The 17,541-nt window shown below is 38.0% G+C and overlaps 2 protein-coding genes and 1 long non-coding RNA gene across 4 annotated transcripts in view; 2 read left to right on the top strand and 1 right to left on the bottom strand.

Annotated features, from left to right (window-relative positions):
* The first annotated feature begins 325 nt into the window (after nucleotides 1–325).
* Nucleotides 326–5,770, top strand: LOC124214894 (bacchus). Its single transcript, XM_046617640.2, has 3 exons — nucleotides 326–433; nucleotides 5,382–5,559; nucleotides 5,703–5,770. The coding sequence occupies exons 1-3, from the start codon at nucleotides 326–328 to the stop codon at nucleotides 5,768–5,770; spliced, it is 354 nt and encodes a 117-aa protein (XP_046473596.1).
* A 533-nt stretch (nucleotides 5,771–6,303) lies between these two features.
* Nucleotides 6,304–17,541, bottom strand: part of LOC124214889 (embryonic polarity protein dorsal-like) — a 13,991-nt gene continuing 2,753 nt past the window's right edge. The window contains exons 1-10 of one of the 2 annotated variants that reach the window (XM_046617634.2): nucleotides 15,969–17,140; nucleotides 15,809–15,891; nucleotides 13,103–13,356; nucleotides 12,772–13,015; nucleotides 12,479–12,622; nucleotides 11,963–12,138; nucleotides 11,699–11,837; nucleotides 11,512–11,601; nucleotides 11,208–11,376; nucleotides 6,304–11,013 (exon numbers count right to left, since the gene is read on the bottom strand). In XM_046617634.2, coding sequence (XP_046473590.1) covers nucleotides 10,539–11,013; nucleotides 11,208–11,376; nucleotides 11,512–11,601; nucleotides 11,699–11,837; nucleotides 11,963–12,138; nucleotides 12,479–12,622; nucleotides 12,772–13,015; nucleotides 13,103–13,356; nucleotides 15,809–15,860 — 1,743 coding nt within the window. In that variant the 5' untranslated portion in view covers nucleotides 15,861–15,891; nucleotides 15,969–17,140 and the 3' untranslated portion in view covers nucleotides 6,304–10,538. Of the gene's footprint in view, nucleotides 11,014–11,207; nucleotides 11,377–11,511; nucleotides 11,602–11,698; nucleotides 11,838–11,962; nucleotides 12,139–12,478; nucleotides 12,623–12,771; nucleotides 13,016–13,102; nucleotides 13,357–15,808; nucleotides 17,183–17,541 lie in introns of those variants that run through there. The other variant, XM_069134236.1, reaches the window with a different exon arrangement.
* The window catches only part of LOC124214896 (uncharacterized), a 4,722-nt gene continuing 3,769 nt past the window's right edge, over nucleotides 16,589–17,541 (top strand). The window contains exon 1 of the long non-coding RNA XR_006882222.2: nucleotides 16,589–16,772. This is a non-coding gene — a long non-coding RNA (uncharacterized lncRNA). The remainder of the gene's footprint in view (nucleotides 16,773–17,541) is intronic.

Genomic DNA, 17,541 nt, shown 5'->3' with positions numbered 1-17,541 from the left:
TATTCACTTTATTAATCGGTGCATTTCAGGTGCGGCGAGGCCTGAAGAGAGATCGACCAATCAGGGATTTATCGAGCTTCAAACCCGCGCCATCTTCATTTTTGAACAAAGCCAGGTTGGACGGTACGCCGAGTGAGTGAAGTAGTCCGCTTCAGTCCGCTCCGAGGTCCGCTAGTCCTCCGCTTTCGTAAGCGTTTCGTGCACTCGCCGGAAACCGACGCCGCCGTCGTTGTGTCGTGTCCCACGCCGAAATCGAGGCATCGAAGACACACAAGTTTCTTACGTTTTAACAATTACCAAATTAGAAAAAAAAACCACCGTCGTCATGAGTACCAAGGAGAATAACGACGTTGCCGTCGAGAAGGCGATTGATAACGAAAAAACCTCAGATGACGCGAAATGCGAAATCAAGGGAACGAAAAGGCCGGCCGAGGTAAGTTGTGTGCTACCCCTCTGTTTGTGTATTAAACGTATAAGTATGTAGATGTATGTATGTACGTGAGCTAGTACGGTGGATCGGCGAAGCTTCGAAAGCATCATAACAACAATTAATCTACGCTCTCGACGCGGACGCTCCGTAATTGCAAAATTTTTCCCTCAATACTTCATCTCGGCTCGGGGTTTGCCGCTATCCCCGCCACAACCGCGTGCCAATCCCGTAATTTTTCCATATATTTTCCATATCTCCCTGCGCGGCGTGACTATAGCTCCGCCGTGATGCATGCAATTGAACACGCGCGTGGATCAAATATGTCGCCAAACCGAGGACATTTGTACACTACACACACACACACGTACGCACGCGCGCACACACGTACACATCTACACACACGCAGCTACCTATTTCGCTCCGAAAAGTAGGTGAACCTTTCGCGCGCGCGTCGTTGTGTGCGATATGCGTATCGCTCGCTCGTGTGTGTATTAAGCGTCTCTCTCTATGCGCGTAGCGGCGTGTACATACGTGTCACCCCGTGATGCTACACACACATTGTTGGTGTGTAATGAAAAATTTCACCCAACTACATAACGCTTCTATTAGTAGTAATAGTTGTGTAGAATTGTAGTTTACAACGCGCTGATGACGACGATAGCCATGTGAGAGATGCCGGCCGGCGCGTCTCGTCACATACTCGACTTCTTTCCCTCCTCTGTCCGCTTCGCTTCTCTCTTCCTGTTGCAACGATCTTTATTTTTCCTTACCTACGCTGTCGCCCCCTTGACCGAGACATTAATTCTCACATTTGTGCATTATAAAAGCGTATAGAGCTCTCGCCTTAACCCGGCCCAAGACATAGCTCGTTAATTTTCCGGCCTTCCGATGACGCCATTAATACGTATGATTATTATTACTATCATTACTGTTTCGAGTATTACTGTTATTATTGCTTCTGTTGTTGATCGTGGCGGCCAGTCGATGCTAAAGAAAACTTATTTTTATTGTTGCTATCAACATCATCGGTATTGTCGTTACTATCATTATTATTATCATCATTTTATTGGAAAACTGGGGACTCCCGCGCATTTTTCTCACGACCCGATGCCCCCGCTACTGCGCTTGCCGCGTTTGTGTCGCTTGATGCTTCAACCACGCTATGGCGCCCAATAGTAGTAAGCAATTACTGTGTACACTCTTACGTGAACAACTGATTACAACATTTTGCCACGGAAAGAAGCTGATCACAGCTTCCTGACATCCTGACTTCCTGTTATAATAATTCATCCTTCCCGAACTGTCGACTATTCGTGGTTATTGAAATTATAAATTCCATTTTTTATTTTATTTTTCATATTAATTCTTCCCCCCGTCCGTCCACTCCATTGAGAGCTAATTTATAATTCGCGATATCGTTGCATTACAAAACCATTTCTCCATTTAACTTGGGTAGGTAGATGTGAGATGTGTAGTACAAGAATTTCCTTCGTGTATATTTGGTTATAATGATGTAGATATGTTAATATCGTAACTCTTGGATGTTGAAAAGTGAAAAGTGTAAATTACGTTACATTGCGAGAAGCTGGAAAGTAGATGATAGGGTTAGCGGCGTGGCAAGGGGGATATGTTACGGCGACGTCGAGAGGCGGCCAGCACACATAGATATAATATCCTCTACCTGTGATTATCAAACCGGCGCTCCGTTTGTACAGTGCCTTGGTATCCATTATCCACGCTTGCAATGAGTTAGAACGAAGTTCACGAAACATGATCTTGCCTCAATACACTGAGCAATATGCAAGGACTACTACCAATGCTGAAGACATCGTAATATTCCCCCTCTGATAATTGACGAAGGAATCCACGTATAAATCGTAACATATACCGTATATTTAGAGCGGCATGACGCTGGGTATTTACTGTATACCTATGGATTGGATTATCGTACTTGGCTTTCTATTCAAAGTTCTTAAATAATTTGGTAGAATGTGCCTTTCTTTTTTTATATTCTTTTTTTTTGTTTTTTTTTTTTTTCTTATTTTGGTGCATGCATCATTTGATACGTGTGGCAATAGGATTGGACGCAAGTTTACGTACGTTGTGGGCTTCCGATTCCAGAATCACTGAAGGATATTGTTGGCGGGAGCGACGCGGCAGGTAAGTTGGGGATTCTTCCTTACCAACCGAGTGGCGTGGCATCGTTCCTCTTGCATGTGCTGCCCCTATGCCACTGCTACACTCAAGCGATAAACTTTGTTCGTTATTTGCACAGTTACGTATCATTGCAACTTGTTATCTGAATTTGGACGTCCTAATACTCTTACATTACATATGTAACGTATCATAATCTCGTCAAGGCGACGTAACGTAACCGGTGAATGAGCTATTTGGATAAATAATTAGATATCCCAAGTATAGTACATCGCGCATAGGTGTACGTGTGAGGGCGGAATTACGTTTATACATGCATACGTCGTCGAGTGCTTCGAGATATAGATTATAACAAATATTAAGACATGAATAAGGGATAATAATTTTTATTTCCGTACATTTCGAGCCGAAAATATCCTGACCTTTGGTTTCTCACCACTTCATGTGTAAGCAGAATAATTTTTGTTTTGCACTGATAAAGTTATGGACTATTGGCAAAGCACTCAATGCATGCACTAATCGATTGATCAGATATTCCATAAGTTGAATTAGGTCAGACGAAATGACAACACGAAACTGTCGGAATCCTTTTTGATCGTGCTACATTTTTTTTTTGTAGGAGATAATATGTTATTTAAATTATAACTAAAAGAAGGCAAGCGAAATAATCCGTATGAATCAAACGATTCATCTCTTTCTTCCATCTTCTTCCCTGGTTATCGGCAGAGACCGCGACGACATACACACACGAAGGCGGGGTCATAGGTAATCTGTACCATCGTAGATCGCGGCGCTCTCGCCGTCGCGCGACAAAATACATGTGAACTTGCATACAACCGAGAAAACCACGTGTCGCCGTGCACTCGACGATGAGGATTAAGGAAAACTCGTCAAATGAAGTTTCATCCATGCAACCTGCGATAAAGAAGTAGAGTATGAAAGCATAAATTCTTTTCCCGCCTAGCCATACCTATGGAACGGGGCTGTGTAAACCTTTGCTCCATCTCGCACTAAAGTAAAAAAGCGTGGGGGGAACAGAGAAGCTCGCAATCGACCGTCGACGACACTGAAATTATGTCACCGAATCAACTTTGAGGTCGTGAACTCTTCTAAGCTCTTATTAAATATATTTAACAATTTTTGAAGCTCGGTATAAATAACTTTGCGACTATGTTTCCATAATTAGTATTTTCAACACTTTTAGCGATAAAACAAACCGCAAGATTACAAAGCGAATCGGTATATAAACATCTCGACTCGTCTCTGAGCTCCTTGTCGGTCGGGTTTGTCCGTACACTTACTTTCCATATTTTTCTTCCTATTATATGATTTTTACATCTTCGATCATACAGTTCGACAGTATTGTATAACGGCCGAGTTGATGCGACGAGTAGAGGGGCTGCGATGAACGGAGCGAGCCGGCAAGGGGCGGGAAGGGAGGGGGACACCATCCGCGTAAGGATTCCGCATAGCGTGGAAGCGCTTCGGACGCCATGCCGAGTCGAGTCGAACAGAACCGAACCGAGCTACGACAGCCAGTCTCCGATAGCTTACAGTCACGATGTAGCGCAAAGTTTCCCTTTGCTTTTGTTCCCCCCTCGATTCACTACCACCACCAACAGCTGCCACCCCCTTCGCGCAAGTTTCGAACAGCGCGGTTGTTGGTGTAGGCGTCCTGTTGTGTAGAACATTGTACATAGGTGGGTGCAGAAATGGCGGCACTCGCGGCAGTCCAGAGATTATAGATATACCTACCACCTCCCCTTAGTCCTGTTAGTCTTGCCGGTCTCGCCGTTCGAATTAGTTTTCTCTTTCTAGATGGCGCTAGTAAATCGTAGATGATGGAATTATATAAAACGGTCAAAATCACGCGGAAATACGACAAGAATCATAGCTCGTTGGATTAAGTAATATTGAAATGAATCATAAATTTTGGTCCTACACCATATCTCTAAGATCGCTGTATGAGATTAGATTAAAGAGCGGCGAGTCAGTTTACCGAATTCTACCAGAGAACACTAGATTTGTTGCCATCGTATTTAACAGAGCTAACTCCGAATTGTGTATCTACGATCATCTCTTCTCTTCCGAATTATTTGACTCTTTCAGCCCTTCCCACTCTTGTGTCTCTTTGTTCTGCGTCTTTTACGCTTCCGCCATTAACTGCCCTCTCTATGCAACAGTCGTCCCGACGTTGACCAATTCTCGTGTATACACGCCCTATGCTCAACTTTCTCCCATTCCACGTTTCTTATACTTCTCTGCTAGTGATTTTCGCTTCTTTGCATTTGAACTTTTAAAGGAGTACACACACATACGTAACACGAGTTGAGAGCTACAATGTCGCAAGGCAACAGCTACCGGTGAATTGTGTGCACCTGCGCCTCTTGAGTGATGTCATCTAACCTCCGTTTCCACCAGACGCATATGTCCCGTTTCCGTAAAGAGTTGAATGTACGAAACCTATATTAACGTCTACAGATGAACACGTACATAGCAGATTCGTCGTAGAATATGTGATATTGTGATTTTTACAAACGTTCAGCCGCTCCCCCATCCAATACTCAATGGGTAAGGGCTTCAGATTTTCATTGGTCGCACGCTTCTAGTGCCTTCTATTCTATGGGAATGGGAACGTATGCGTCTGTTGTAAACCGAGCCTCATAGCATAGTAAATATACGAAATCGCGCACGTTAAGATATAAACAGATGCCCGTAGGAACCCGATAACTAATTAAAAATCTTGAGAAGGAGATATCAGACGATATAAAGATGAGGTGGTTATTTTGTTTTCCAGGATAAGAGCGAAGAAGTGAAGAAACAGAAAAAGGAAGAAAACGGAGATGGCGATGTTGAGGAGGAGGACGTTGATGACGAAGTTGACGCTGATGAGGAGGAAGTTGATGGGGATGGAGATGACGATGACGACGAAGATGATCTCCCCGAAGGCGAGGATGATCTTGCAGAAGATGAAGGTGCGTTTTAGTGCAAAACTTTTTGTTCTCTACATTGAATAAATTTGCATCACAAACGCAAAGTTTCTTGCGAAATGAAATGATCGTCTTTTCGCTCCAGCGTCTGCTAATCGCTAAATCCTTTGGATGATTTTCATTTTCAGATGAGGAAGACGACGATGCGGAAGGAGAAGTAGAGGGTGACGGTGATGACGACGACGACGACGTATAATGAAGAAAGTAAGAAAAGTACGCAAGAAAGACAACGGGAGGCGGCGGGAGACGGAAAACGGGTGGACGGCGCCATCATCGTTCGAGACAGCGGGAGATTCACTCTCATATTGAGGAGTTGATTTAAAGTGTTGGCGCGTGTCTGCCCAATTCTTAGGGGGTGCTCCCGCGATATACAATTTAAAAAGGCTGCCACCTTGCCAGAGTTGCGACCGGCCGACACTCGGACGCCGCAGCCCTAATGTCTTGGTCCTTCGCAATCCTGGCCCCCAGTTAGCCAACATCAAATGCTATTAGATTGTTCAGCATGATTAAACTAAATTAATTTCACATAAAACCGATAGTAATAATAACAATAACGATGTGATTTTTTTGTATTTAGAAAAATTCAATCTTGAAATCCAAAACGATCTTGTAAAACAAAACTGTTTTCAAAACTATACTTCCACGTAAAATGTTTAACCTGTAATATGCAGTTCGTTTGAACAACCTAATAATTGTATTTGTCCGATAACTGGCTTTTTTCAAGGGACAGTTTTATAATGAAAACTTATTTAAGATATATATATATATAAGAGAAAACGAAAAAAAAACCAACAAAACAAAAAAAAGTAAAGATAGAAAAAAGCTCTATTGTATTTAAATAGTGTAAAATGGACATTTATGGGGTGATGATTTTTTTTTACATTTGAAATGAAATTTACGTTCGTAGTTCTACGAATGTCTCTCACCTAGCGCGTGTGACAAGAGTATCTTATTGATGCATATAGACGAACGAACGTATAATAGGGAGTTTGTAATAGCACGAGTGTGAAATTCGTGAATAATCGATGAATTTGAGAAGTTGCATTGCTTCGAAAAATATGAATTATAATTGTCCATACTTACGCCTTGTTTTTGTTTTAAATGCATGGGAAAATCCGATAATTCACCGCAAAATAGCAATCGTCAGTTGAGCAGTACAGTTCCAGCGCCGATCATGTTTACAGAATTTCACACTTTTGCCTCAAAGTCGATATGGGACATGGAAGTATCGAATTATGCATGCGCCGAAAAAGCAGTGTGGATGAGTAATTGTGTGTCTTTAACTTTGCGTTATAATTATCATACATAGCATGTATAAAGTCATAAACTAAGGAACATTTTATTATTAATACTGACGATTATGATATTACGTAACGTTATACATGAAAGCGTCACGTGGGGGGGTAGGGGGATCGTCACGGCATACAACGAGCTCTGAGTAGAGAGAGTATTGTCATGTACGAACAAATTGTTAACCCTTTTCCAATATTTGCTCTCAATATAATTTTGAAGAAACTCTATTGCGTCTAATGTAGATAAGTTACGAGCAAGGAAGAAAAATTCAGTTTCTTCTCTCTGCTTAAATAATTTGCTACCCAAGCAATTTTGAGACTCCCCCCTTTCCCATTTTTTTAACGATAAAGTTGCGGTTTCGTTTCTGTGCTCGCTCTTTGTAAAATAACAACAAATGTAATTTTGATAATAGTAATAGTATTACTACAACAACTTGTTTATTTATTTGAAAATACTCTTTCCGTTCAAGTGCGTTCTTATGTTGACATCATTTTCACATTTACATGTACGAAATTCATGTATAATTAATTTGAAGACAATTTTTTTTTTTATTCATTTCTCCTGATCATCGTTTTACGCATAGTACATTGTATTTTAATATATCGCCAATTTCTGTATATATGCAATATAGCGCTGATGCTACACGCAGACGCAGGAACGTGTGGTCGCCTTTTTTTTTTTGTTTTTTTTCCCCTTGCAGAAAGGATTCATGAATATACGCGCCTTACACGGCGTGGAACGGCAAAAATTCTTTTAATATTTGAGATTACCGCACCGTGGTTAGGTTTCATGATTTCGGATGTGCTCCACATCTAATAAATTATTATCGTTTCGTATGCAGTGGGAATCTCTTGCAGCGGACAAATTTATATCCGGTAACGTCTCTCAGTTTGTCCCTGCTGTGTGTGCGCGGAGGCCGCTTTGAGAGATCCTCAAGGTATGCACACTCAGGCCATGTATACACATTTTTTACTATAATGCCAACGAATAGTCGGGTCGATTACTTCGACTGTAGGCTGTTGTAACAGCCACCGAACAAAGTAAAGAAAATAGAAAATTAAAAAATTGTCATACGAAAAACATCGTAGTATGAGGCAACACGGATGACTGATTTGGCGATACATAGATTCACGTATTAGGTTTCCTTAAATTTTTATTAAATAATATAACCATCACCATCAAATTGAGTAAACACCTGATTGGTATAATTTAACAAGAAAATTATGACCCCTAAGATTGAGATACAAGTAATAAGATGTTCTATCTTTCAATGTCATAACTTATTCTGGGAGACTGGTAGGCAAATGAGGTGATGAGACATTGCGGTTACGATACCATTGTACCATAGCTGCATAATATTAATAATAATAAATAATGATAATAATTTGAATGCGAGACAATGTCCCACGTTTTAATGTACAAATATTTTCGAGGAAGTAGTTAAATAAATCACAGATCGAAGATGGAAAAGAAGAAGATTAACGCGGTTTTCGTCGTACGTACGTAGTATGTGACAGTATGGATCTATTTTCAATATCCATATTTACTAATAATACAACAGCGTCCATTTAGTAGACGGTTAAAGAAAGATTACAAACGTTTAAAAATATTGATACTGACGAGGTTTCACAGAGAAGGTGCTGCAGCGCGAGCACTTACTTAGGTGGGAAAATCAGTGGTATCAAATTAAATTGTTGTATAGGTACAGATGTGCTGTATTATACTGTTTATTTATAGTACGTCGTACGTTGTACCTTTCGTACGATGTGGAAAATTATGTTCGGTAAGCCAGAAAACACCGCTAGCGTCAGTCTATGAATGATAGTAAACTTTGTCAACATGTTCCTTGACATGAGCGTATTTCCACTATGCCATGGTGCTTCTGCAAATTCGACCCCATTAATACCACAGAGCATGTAGGAAGTATATCGCTAACAACGCCGTATTTGCAATTCCTCGAATGATAGAAGCAGAATTTTATTTGAATATGTCGACCTCTAGCACCTCTGTCAGAAGAAAATAAAAACTAGAAAATAGACCCATGTTAGGGTAAGAAAGGATCGCGGGTACGTTAAAAGGGCTCGGAATTGCGGGCATGCGTTTATAAACAAGTGCATATGACATTGTAGATATATATGTACTTGTTGGGCACGTAGGCGATGGATATAGGTATATTATAGAATCGTGACCTGCCGCTCACAGTTATGCACGTTGTTACCTAACATAACAAGATCTTATGCTAATTGTAAGAGTTTGGTTTTTGTGTTTGTATGTATCTTGTCCAGGCGAGTTTATATAGGATCAACATTTCATCATTTTCAACCAACAATGCTACAGATATTATATTTCTGCTCATTCCATCAGATTTGACAACAAAAGAGAAAAAAAAGTCTTTCATTGTATTTTTAAGGAAATACATTTTGAAAATCTAATCGAGCATTTTTTATTTGAGGTACATACTTAATTAATTCAATAAAGTGTTCATTTCACAATGTCAATAAATGACCTGAGTGTACATGTATTTATCTGGACACATTTTTTTTCATTTGATATTTCATTACTCGGAGTAATAGTATAGATTTACGATTCGCGGGTATGATGAACATCAACGAGGAATAAGGAAGTATCATTGGAAAAAAATCCACTTTTCAAAAGTGCACAACGTAAAGTACATAAAAATAATCAGGTTATATATTTTCATTTCCATTCCATTTTCAAAGTTATAAACAATTCAATTTCGCTGTTTTCGGTACGTATAGATATACTTTAACCTGATTAATGTCACACAGTAACTGTCTTCAACCTATCGAATTTGCTTCAACTATACTTGAAATGAAAAAAACAAAAAAATATATATGCCCAAGACATTTTTCCATAAACTACTAAATAATAAAATTCGAAAATTTCATCCAATTTCCACATTATTCTTTCAACCGTTGTTCCAGAAGGTAAATTTAGTCAAGTCTATGACTGGAAATTTTTGTTTCTGATCTGTGTGATAATAAACTTTCTGTTATTAGCTTGGAACTTTGGCAAAAACAGCTGTGAATTGCACCAGACATGGCAGTACAATTTGGAACCTCAAAATGACATCAACTTCCAAATTATAGCCTATTGAATGTTGCACAACTTAAAAAAGACACCCCATTAAATTATCAAAAACAAAAAATTTAAATCAACAAAATCTTAGGCTATATATTTTTTGTCTCTTCATTAATGTGAGACGATATGTGATTTAAAATAGTCATTCACTACGTGAGAACAGAATAACTTTCTGCTTGTCTAAGTAGTCATGACACTACGTGTAAAAAATTCAGCTTTTCCGTCAACTTATTATTAATGTGTTTCTATTAGCCGGATTTTACTCACGTGCATGCACTCGTTGACTTTGCAATCTAACACATTATTACATACATAAATTTCTCATGATTTCTACAGGTACTCACACGCATTGTGCGTACATACCTATGTAAGCAACACTCTTTGATTAATCAAACATATTCAAGGTCAATGATGATGTCTGGCGTCGCCTATTTGATCCATTATTCAACTGGCTTACTGCAATTATTGATGGTATCGCATTGTGGAACTCACCTGAGTTTCCATATGAGTAAAGGAAAAGCCGACCTAGGTTACTCTGCATTCACTGTATCTAACACAATTTGTAGTTGCTACTCATTCACGTGTTGTTCAAGAGACTGGCATAGAGGCATAAAATCATTGCTTTGCTCTTCTTGACATCTTTGCTGTGGTTGAAGAACTGTAGGAATGTTGTATTGCTCTTCTTGCCATCTTTGCTGTGGTTGAAGAGGTATAAGAACATCGTATTGTTCTTGTTGACATGTTTGTTGTGGCTCCTCTGGCTGGAGAGGTATAAGAACGTCATATTGCAATTCTTGCCATCTTTGCTGTGGTTGGAAAGGTTTACGAACGTCGTATTGCTCTTGTTGACACCTTCGTTGTTGCTGATCTCGCCGAAGGATGTTGTATTGCTCTTCTTGACATCTTTCCTGTGGCTGGAGTGGTGTAAGAATGTTGTATTGTTCTTCTTGGCATCTCTCTGGTGGCTGCTGTGACCGGAGAGGTGAAACAAGGTTGTATTGCTGTTTTCGACCTCTTTGCTGTTGCTCTTGGGGCTGGATATACCTAATTAAGATGTAAAGGCGAAACATTGAAGTGAGTTTCGTAATTTCGAAGTATGTAATTTATCGGCAAATGAGTACTATCTACCAGCGGTGGTTGTCTACGAATAAATATACTTATACTATAACTATATAGATATAACTATACTATGAATAGATTATTCAATCTGTTTAAAGAAAATATTGATAAGCAATTACCTGAAAGTTTGAGGTACTGTGGAAGGTTCTGGTAAAGGGATTGGGGTATCGCTAGACTGTTTGTAACTCGTAGATACTATTCTGTTTAGTGAACGACTTCGATCTTCTGGGTTAACTTCCATGGGCGTTAATTCATAGCCATGACATTGGATACTTTCTTGTAAAACTCCTATCACCAAAGTAGAGATTTCAATATCGAAAAATAGAAAGCAACAAGTAAGACCAAAGTAAAAATTTAACGAACTTATCTGACAACTCAATTTGAATCTGAATTATTAGGATTTATTGTTAGATATGTGCTCACCATGCTCAATTGATGCCGTCTGAATTTCCTTATAAGTTTTGTTGTCTCTGATGTCGTAAGTATATTTTTTTTCTCTGCGTAACTTGGTTCCTGTAACGACAATCCCATACTCAATAATAGGTAAGAGAGTTACTGTTGCACTTTTTCAATGTAAACGCTTATAATTATGACCAAAACGCAAGCCCACCTGATTTTTTAGGGTGAAATACAAATGGAAACGCATTGCTTATATCACCGTTTGAAGGCCTAAATAATTCCACAAAGACAGGTACAGAATCGTTCACGTCAAAATTGTGATACGGTGGAGCTGTAAATGATATCGCCACCTGTTGTGAGAACATGGTTTCATCAAATAATTGAAGTATGAATAAAAATTCATTTGATCTATTCAATTCCATATAAACTTTTCTGTTTCAATTGGCTGAGAGGTGAAATATGCTTGTATGCGAACCTGACGATGAATGTTTTTGATGGTTGCCTGACACTTCCAACCAGTTTGCTTCTCGAAAAAGCGAACTTGAACATCTTCTTTGGGAACTTTATCACACAACAGAATTATCTGCTTACCGCCTTCTACATTGCAATAGTTGGAGCTGAGATCAACGATAACTAATTTTGATAATGCCTCTGTAAGAATAGAATATTATTACTATGATTCTATTATATGAGGGTCAATGCATACCACAGCGCTGCCAACAGTAGCTATTGCCGGAAATAATACCAATTAACCGCGGTGCGCTGCCGATCGCACCAATAAAGTGCATCTAGCTGCATAAAAAAGCATTCACAAGATAAAACTTTGCCCTGCATCGCCGCCGTTTGCAGCTGTGTAGTACTTGTTGTCGTTTGAACATTATGAGGCAGTATTTACAAGTGCAATCATCTTGCTTTGAAGAGTTGTTTTCATTTCAACATGTAGATCATATACTTGTTTAATGCTAGTAAACATATCAGGAATAAATCTCACTTTTATTATAAATGGGATCTGAAACTACAGGTTGAAATGGGACATCAAATAATCCTTTGGTAGTACCTTCCCGATAGACTTCGAAACAGAGCCTAACTACATTCATATCGATATCAATCGGTGTAACTTTGTGTGAAAACCCAGCTAAAAGAATAAAATCTGGTAAGTAGTACGTAGCATGTTCATTTCCATTATTCAGTTGTATCTTCAGTCACACCTCATTTGGAACATTGCAAGACATGTTACTAGAAGAAAACACAGTTTGCACCACGGTTTGAACTAATAGTAATTACTCTTGTAGGGGTCAACGCCCTTTTTTTCCTTCATTTCTAAGGCTTCTTCAATTTCGCTTCTCTTGACACGCTGAATTCCAAGATGACCAAATATCACCTTTCTACTTTCGGGGGGAATTTTTGCTCTGTAGCATCCGTATTTACAGAAGTCATTACCTACTAACTGATGTGGATGCGGTTTATACGGTGAATCTTTAGCAACACAAGATACGACGACAGCTACTGAACCTTCGTAGCCTTCTATCTGCATCAATGCAATGATTGTGTTAAAAATGGACACTCTAGACAGTACATTGTCATTTTAAGATTAGAATTGAAGGTGGCATCTCACTTGTATACTAGGGTAAGTTTTCTTTGCACGTGTACTATTCACCCCAGGAATAATGGAAATGCCTCTGTCTTCATTTCTATACCGAAATTGAACAGCTTTACTCGCTGGTTGTTCGATGATTTTTATATAAGGTGCTGTTTGGATGTTTTCTGACTCAACCGAGGCTGTACCCAGAGTGTCTCGATCACTTCCCAGGTGCATGGTACCTGTGTCATTTTCCTCTTTGCAATGCTCCACTGTATCAATGGTTTCCACTAAATCCACAGAAAATCAAAACATTATAGTATGAATATGTTATAAATACTTGGGAATGTAATCGATGCAAAGTTTTGCAGAAGGAGCGATAATCCTGGTGAAATAATAATTTATATTGGCAGGAACTAGAATTGATGAAAGAGATTATGCTCGATTTATTATGCTTCATGTATATCTAAAATACACTTTGGAAAAGTTCATCGCTATAATTGGTTATATAGTTCGTACCACCTATTTGATCTCAAAAAATAATTTGGACTCGAAACATCGAGGATGCTTTGATTTTAAATTAACTCTGTACAGTACTAATACTCTGTCCATAAATATTAATTAAAGACAGTTTTGCTAGCATATCATTCAGTGAAACCGAAATTGATAGAGCCATCTCTAATTTATGCAATAATTGATCACTGAGTCCTGCCAACATCCATTCATTGCTCATTAAGCGATGTTCATCTTTTTTTGTACCTCTTTTGAGGAATTTGTTTAAGTTATTTTTATCAATTGGTATTTTTCCAAATTCTTGGAAACATTGTTTTATTACATCACCATTAAAAAGAGGTGATGTTGCTGACGTAAGTAATCACTACCCTATCACTAAGTGTAACATTTTTGCTAAATTATTAGACTATTTAGTTTGCAAATCACTTAAACCTTGGAGTTTTGTGGGGCCGGTCCACTGTATCGAATTTGTGTGTTTATTTGAAGTATTCAATGGAGTATTTAAACAAAGGCATTGTTGTTGACTCTGCATGTACGGATTCAACTACCGCCTTTGATGTTGTTAATTTTGATTTATTTCTATGTACAGCAGCTGCTTAGGGCATGAATGGTAAACTGCCCCAGTGGATATCGTCATTTCATCACTTAAGACGACATGTTCAATTTATTAAAATCAACCAATCCATATCGAAACCTATTCATGTTACTTCTCGCATTGCTCAAGGTACTCACCTTGGTCCACTATTTCTTACTAGTTTTTTTAATGACATTCAGTTGGTAATTAAATTTAGTCGTTGATTATATTTTCTGTTGATGGTAAAATACTATTCCAAAAAGATTTAGATGCTATTATAGTTGGTTTATTGAAGATGGTTCAATATGCAATATAAACAAATATTTGTGTATTACTTTTGGTAATCATGTTCTACAATCTGAGTTTAGTTCATACAAATAAGGTAATCTTTCCTTAAACAAGTTTCTGAGGCAAAAGGTTTCGTTGTCTATTTTGATTGTAATTTCAATTTTAACAAACATATTGATTATATCGATATAAAAGATATAACAAAAATCAACTATATTAAACGTTTTTTGAAAGGACTTAGTAATGTACAAAGTTTTAGAACACTTTATTATCCATTTATTTATGCTATTTTAACTTACTGTTCTATTATTTGCAATCCTCATACATATACAAACTCAAAAAATTAAATCACTTATATTTTCGTTTTGTAGCTGTTAAGGCTGGTAATCCAATGAATTTTACTGATCATGATTATTGCAATATTTCTTCAATTCCTCTAATACCCTCAGTTTGTTCAGCAATGTATAGAATTGATATAATTTCTGCTTATAAAATTCTTAACAATGTGGTAGACTGTCCTGAATTACTAACTAGTTTTTGTGTTTTTTTTCCAAACACGACTTTACGACACGACAATTACTATTTCTACATAAACTTGAACAGCAAATCTTACTCTGTAATTGACCATCTTTCATCATTATGGAACGAGAATGAAAATTGGTTTGATCCTTAAAACACTAGTTTTTATTTTAATACTATAAAAAACATCTCTAGAGCCTTATTAAATTATGAATAGTTATTTCTTTTGTAGATTATACTCTCAATTATACTATACCACTGTGTCACTTAATGCATTATAATTTATATATATAATATTACATCTTTTTCTATGTACAACGGTATATGCCGTTAATATCTAATAAATAAATAAATACTGGAATGTAAAATTTTACTAATTGTGATATCAAAACTAGATACTGAGAAATAGTCTGGTCTTTTAAACTATCAAACTTATAAGGTGAATGTCCGTGGTTGTTGACTACTTTAAAAAATATGCCCAGTGCTCAGCTACTACAGTTTTATCATGGAAATTAAGTACCTGTTCATTCATGAACAAAATAATTATCTCATACACGTATGAATATATACTACAGAAAAATGTATGACGTAATTTACTGCCGGCCGAGATGACAGCAAAACAGAAAAACAGAATCAGAAGACTCATCACGTACACAACATGCACACAAAACGCAAGATCTCGAAGAAATGTGTACCATAGATGAAATAAATAAACTAAACTGATCTACAAGCCCATTTAAGCCTATTCTATTGTGATCTATTTCACAGTTGAATATTCCTCAGGAAAATCCGATGTTTTCACTTATAGCGAGGTTAGTCAAAATAAAACAATATATACTCATACTCACACGCATCATCTAAACTCTTAATACTCGTGTTCGAATTTTGCTCCAGTTTCATGATTACAGATAGTTGGTCGCCAATATCGCTACTGCCAAATGAATAGGTATTAAATTGTAACACTGTTGGCCAGAAAAAATGATTTATAAAATATCGGATGTGGCGTACATAGGCTTTCCGGCATGCGTTACGCAAAATACTGGGAATCTCCGAATCTGACTGACAAGATCTGCTTTCCGATTCCTATTGACACGGTGTCGGCTCGTTAAAGATATGTTTTGTCTCACAACCAGGCTAATTATCTTTACGTTACTTTGTAATTTTTTGAAATAATCACAAATTGCATTTTTTTTTGTTTTCTTATATTAGTTTCAAGTAATAACATTCATATGTATATCTATTTTCTTTCTACTTTGAACAAGCAATTTGTATGCCACAATTGCGGAAGAAAGCTGTCAATGATATAGAAAGAATACATGAATATTCTGTGGTTGGAACAGTGTTTTACGATACTAGTGCGCGAAGATGGCATAAAAATGGACTTTCCATTACAGGTGTAGCAGAAAATAGAGTTCGATACACGTGCGAAAGTTGGCAATGCCTATCTCGCGTTAATGCGCCACACTCGCCCTTCAACTCGTCTACGTTCCGCCTCCGGGCTCGTGCTGCGCCTTCACGCTTGTGCGGGCATTGCCACCTTCGCGCACTAGTATCGAAAAACACTATTTCCCAAGGCCCCGTGACGTCAGAAGCGGCGAAATTTCTTTGTGGTATCGTGTGACGTTGCCTGAAGAATACAAAGACAGTTGCCCTAATGGGCTTTGGTTTGAGAACTGAAAGTCGTCGTGCGCTTGCGCCCCCTGAGATGTTCCAACGGTAGAGTTGAGAACTTATTGCAGAAAATCAGAGAATTACCGGTTTCGACATGATGCTGGCTGCATTCACCTTCCGAGTAATACAGTCTTCGCAATGGTAAGCCCAAGCCAGTACTTAGCCTGTGTGTACTTACCGACTTGTCGGCGATACAAGAAATTATTGATGAGAATAAATTTCTTCCAAAATTGGTAGCGAAACAGTGATTTAATTAAAGTATAGGTACCCGAGAGAAGAATGTATACATGGATCATAAATAATAATAGATCAGATGTAATTATGATGCAGAGACCAAAAAGTATATATGTATATGCTGTCCATGTACGATATTAATATATGTATACGATAATTTTTAAGCAAAACGATGATTCACAGTACAAGAAAAATTTCCTTATCATCAATTGTCGCAAAATGGCGAAATTATTAGCTAGCCATTGAAGCGCCTCGCCGCTGGAATCTCGAATTCGCAGGAAAGATGGAGTGTGTAATTTTTGTCTGAAATGTGAAAACTAAAAATACTTTGAATTGACATATATTTTTATCATCGATAAACTAGAAAACTGAGAAAAAAACATTAAATCGCAGTCATTTTCGTTCAAAATTTTCTTAGTAAAAATCGTTACTATTTACGTTTGAGCTCGCCAATTACCATGATATCACCGTTCTTTGGGTTATTTTGGTACATCGATAATAAAATAGTTCGCAAATTAAAAATAACTAGCTTTAAGACCGGTCGGATGCCCAGTGTAACTGGTTTTTGTGATCGTACGCTCGCTTACTCGTTGTTAATGTTTTACCAGATGACATAGTTGTAGAGGAGACTGGTGCACGATGACTCCCCAAAAAATTCTGGTATTTGCTTCACGGT

The sequence above is a fragment of the Neodiprion pinetum genome, chromosome 3 (assembly GCF_021155775.2).
Source record: "Neodiprion pinetum isolate iyNeoPine1 chromosome 3, iyNeoPine1.2, whole genome shotgun sequence".
In the NCBI taxonomy this organism is placed as follows: domain Eukaryota; kingdom Metazoa; phylum Arthropoda; class Insecta; order Hymenoptera; family Diprionidae; genus Neodiprion; species Neodiprion pinetum.
Note: the sequence above shows the minus strand (reverse complement) of the source record. Positions and strands in the feature narration are given on the sequence as shown.

What these genes read in the sequence shown, in the direction of transcription:
- LOC124214894 (XM_046617640.2), top strand. Translation starts at nt 326, where the DNA reads ATGAGTACCAAGGAGAATAACGACGTTGCCGTCGAGAAGGCGATTGAT. An exon ending in GAACGAAAAGGCCGGCCGAG is followed by an intron (nt 434 to 5,381) that starts GTAAGTTGTGTG and finishes TTTGTTTTCCAG; the next exon opens with GATAAGAGCGAAGAAGTGAA. An exon ending in TGATCTTGCAGAAGATGAAG is followed by an intron (nt 5,560 to 5,702) that starts GTGCGTTTTAGT and finishes TTTCATTTTCAG; the next exon opens with ATGAGGAAGACGACGATGCG.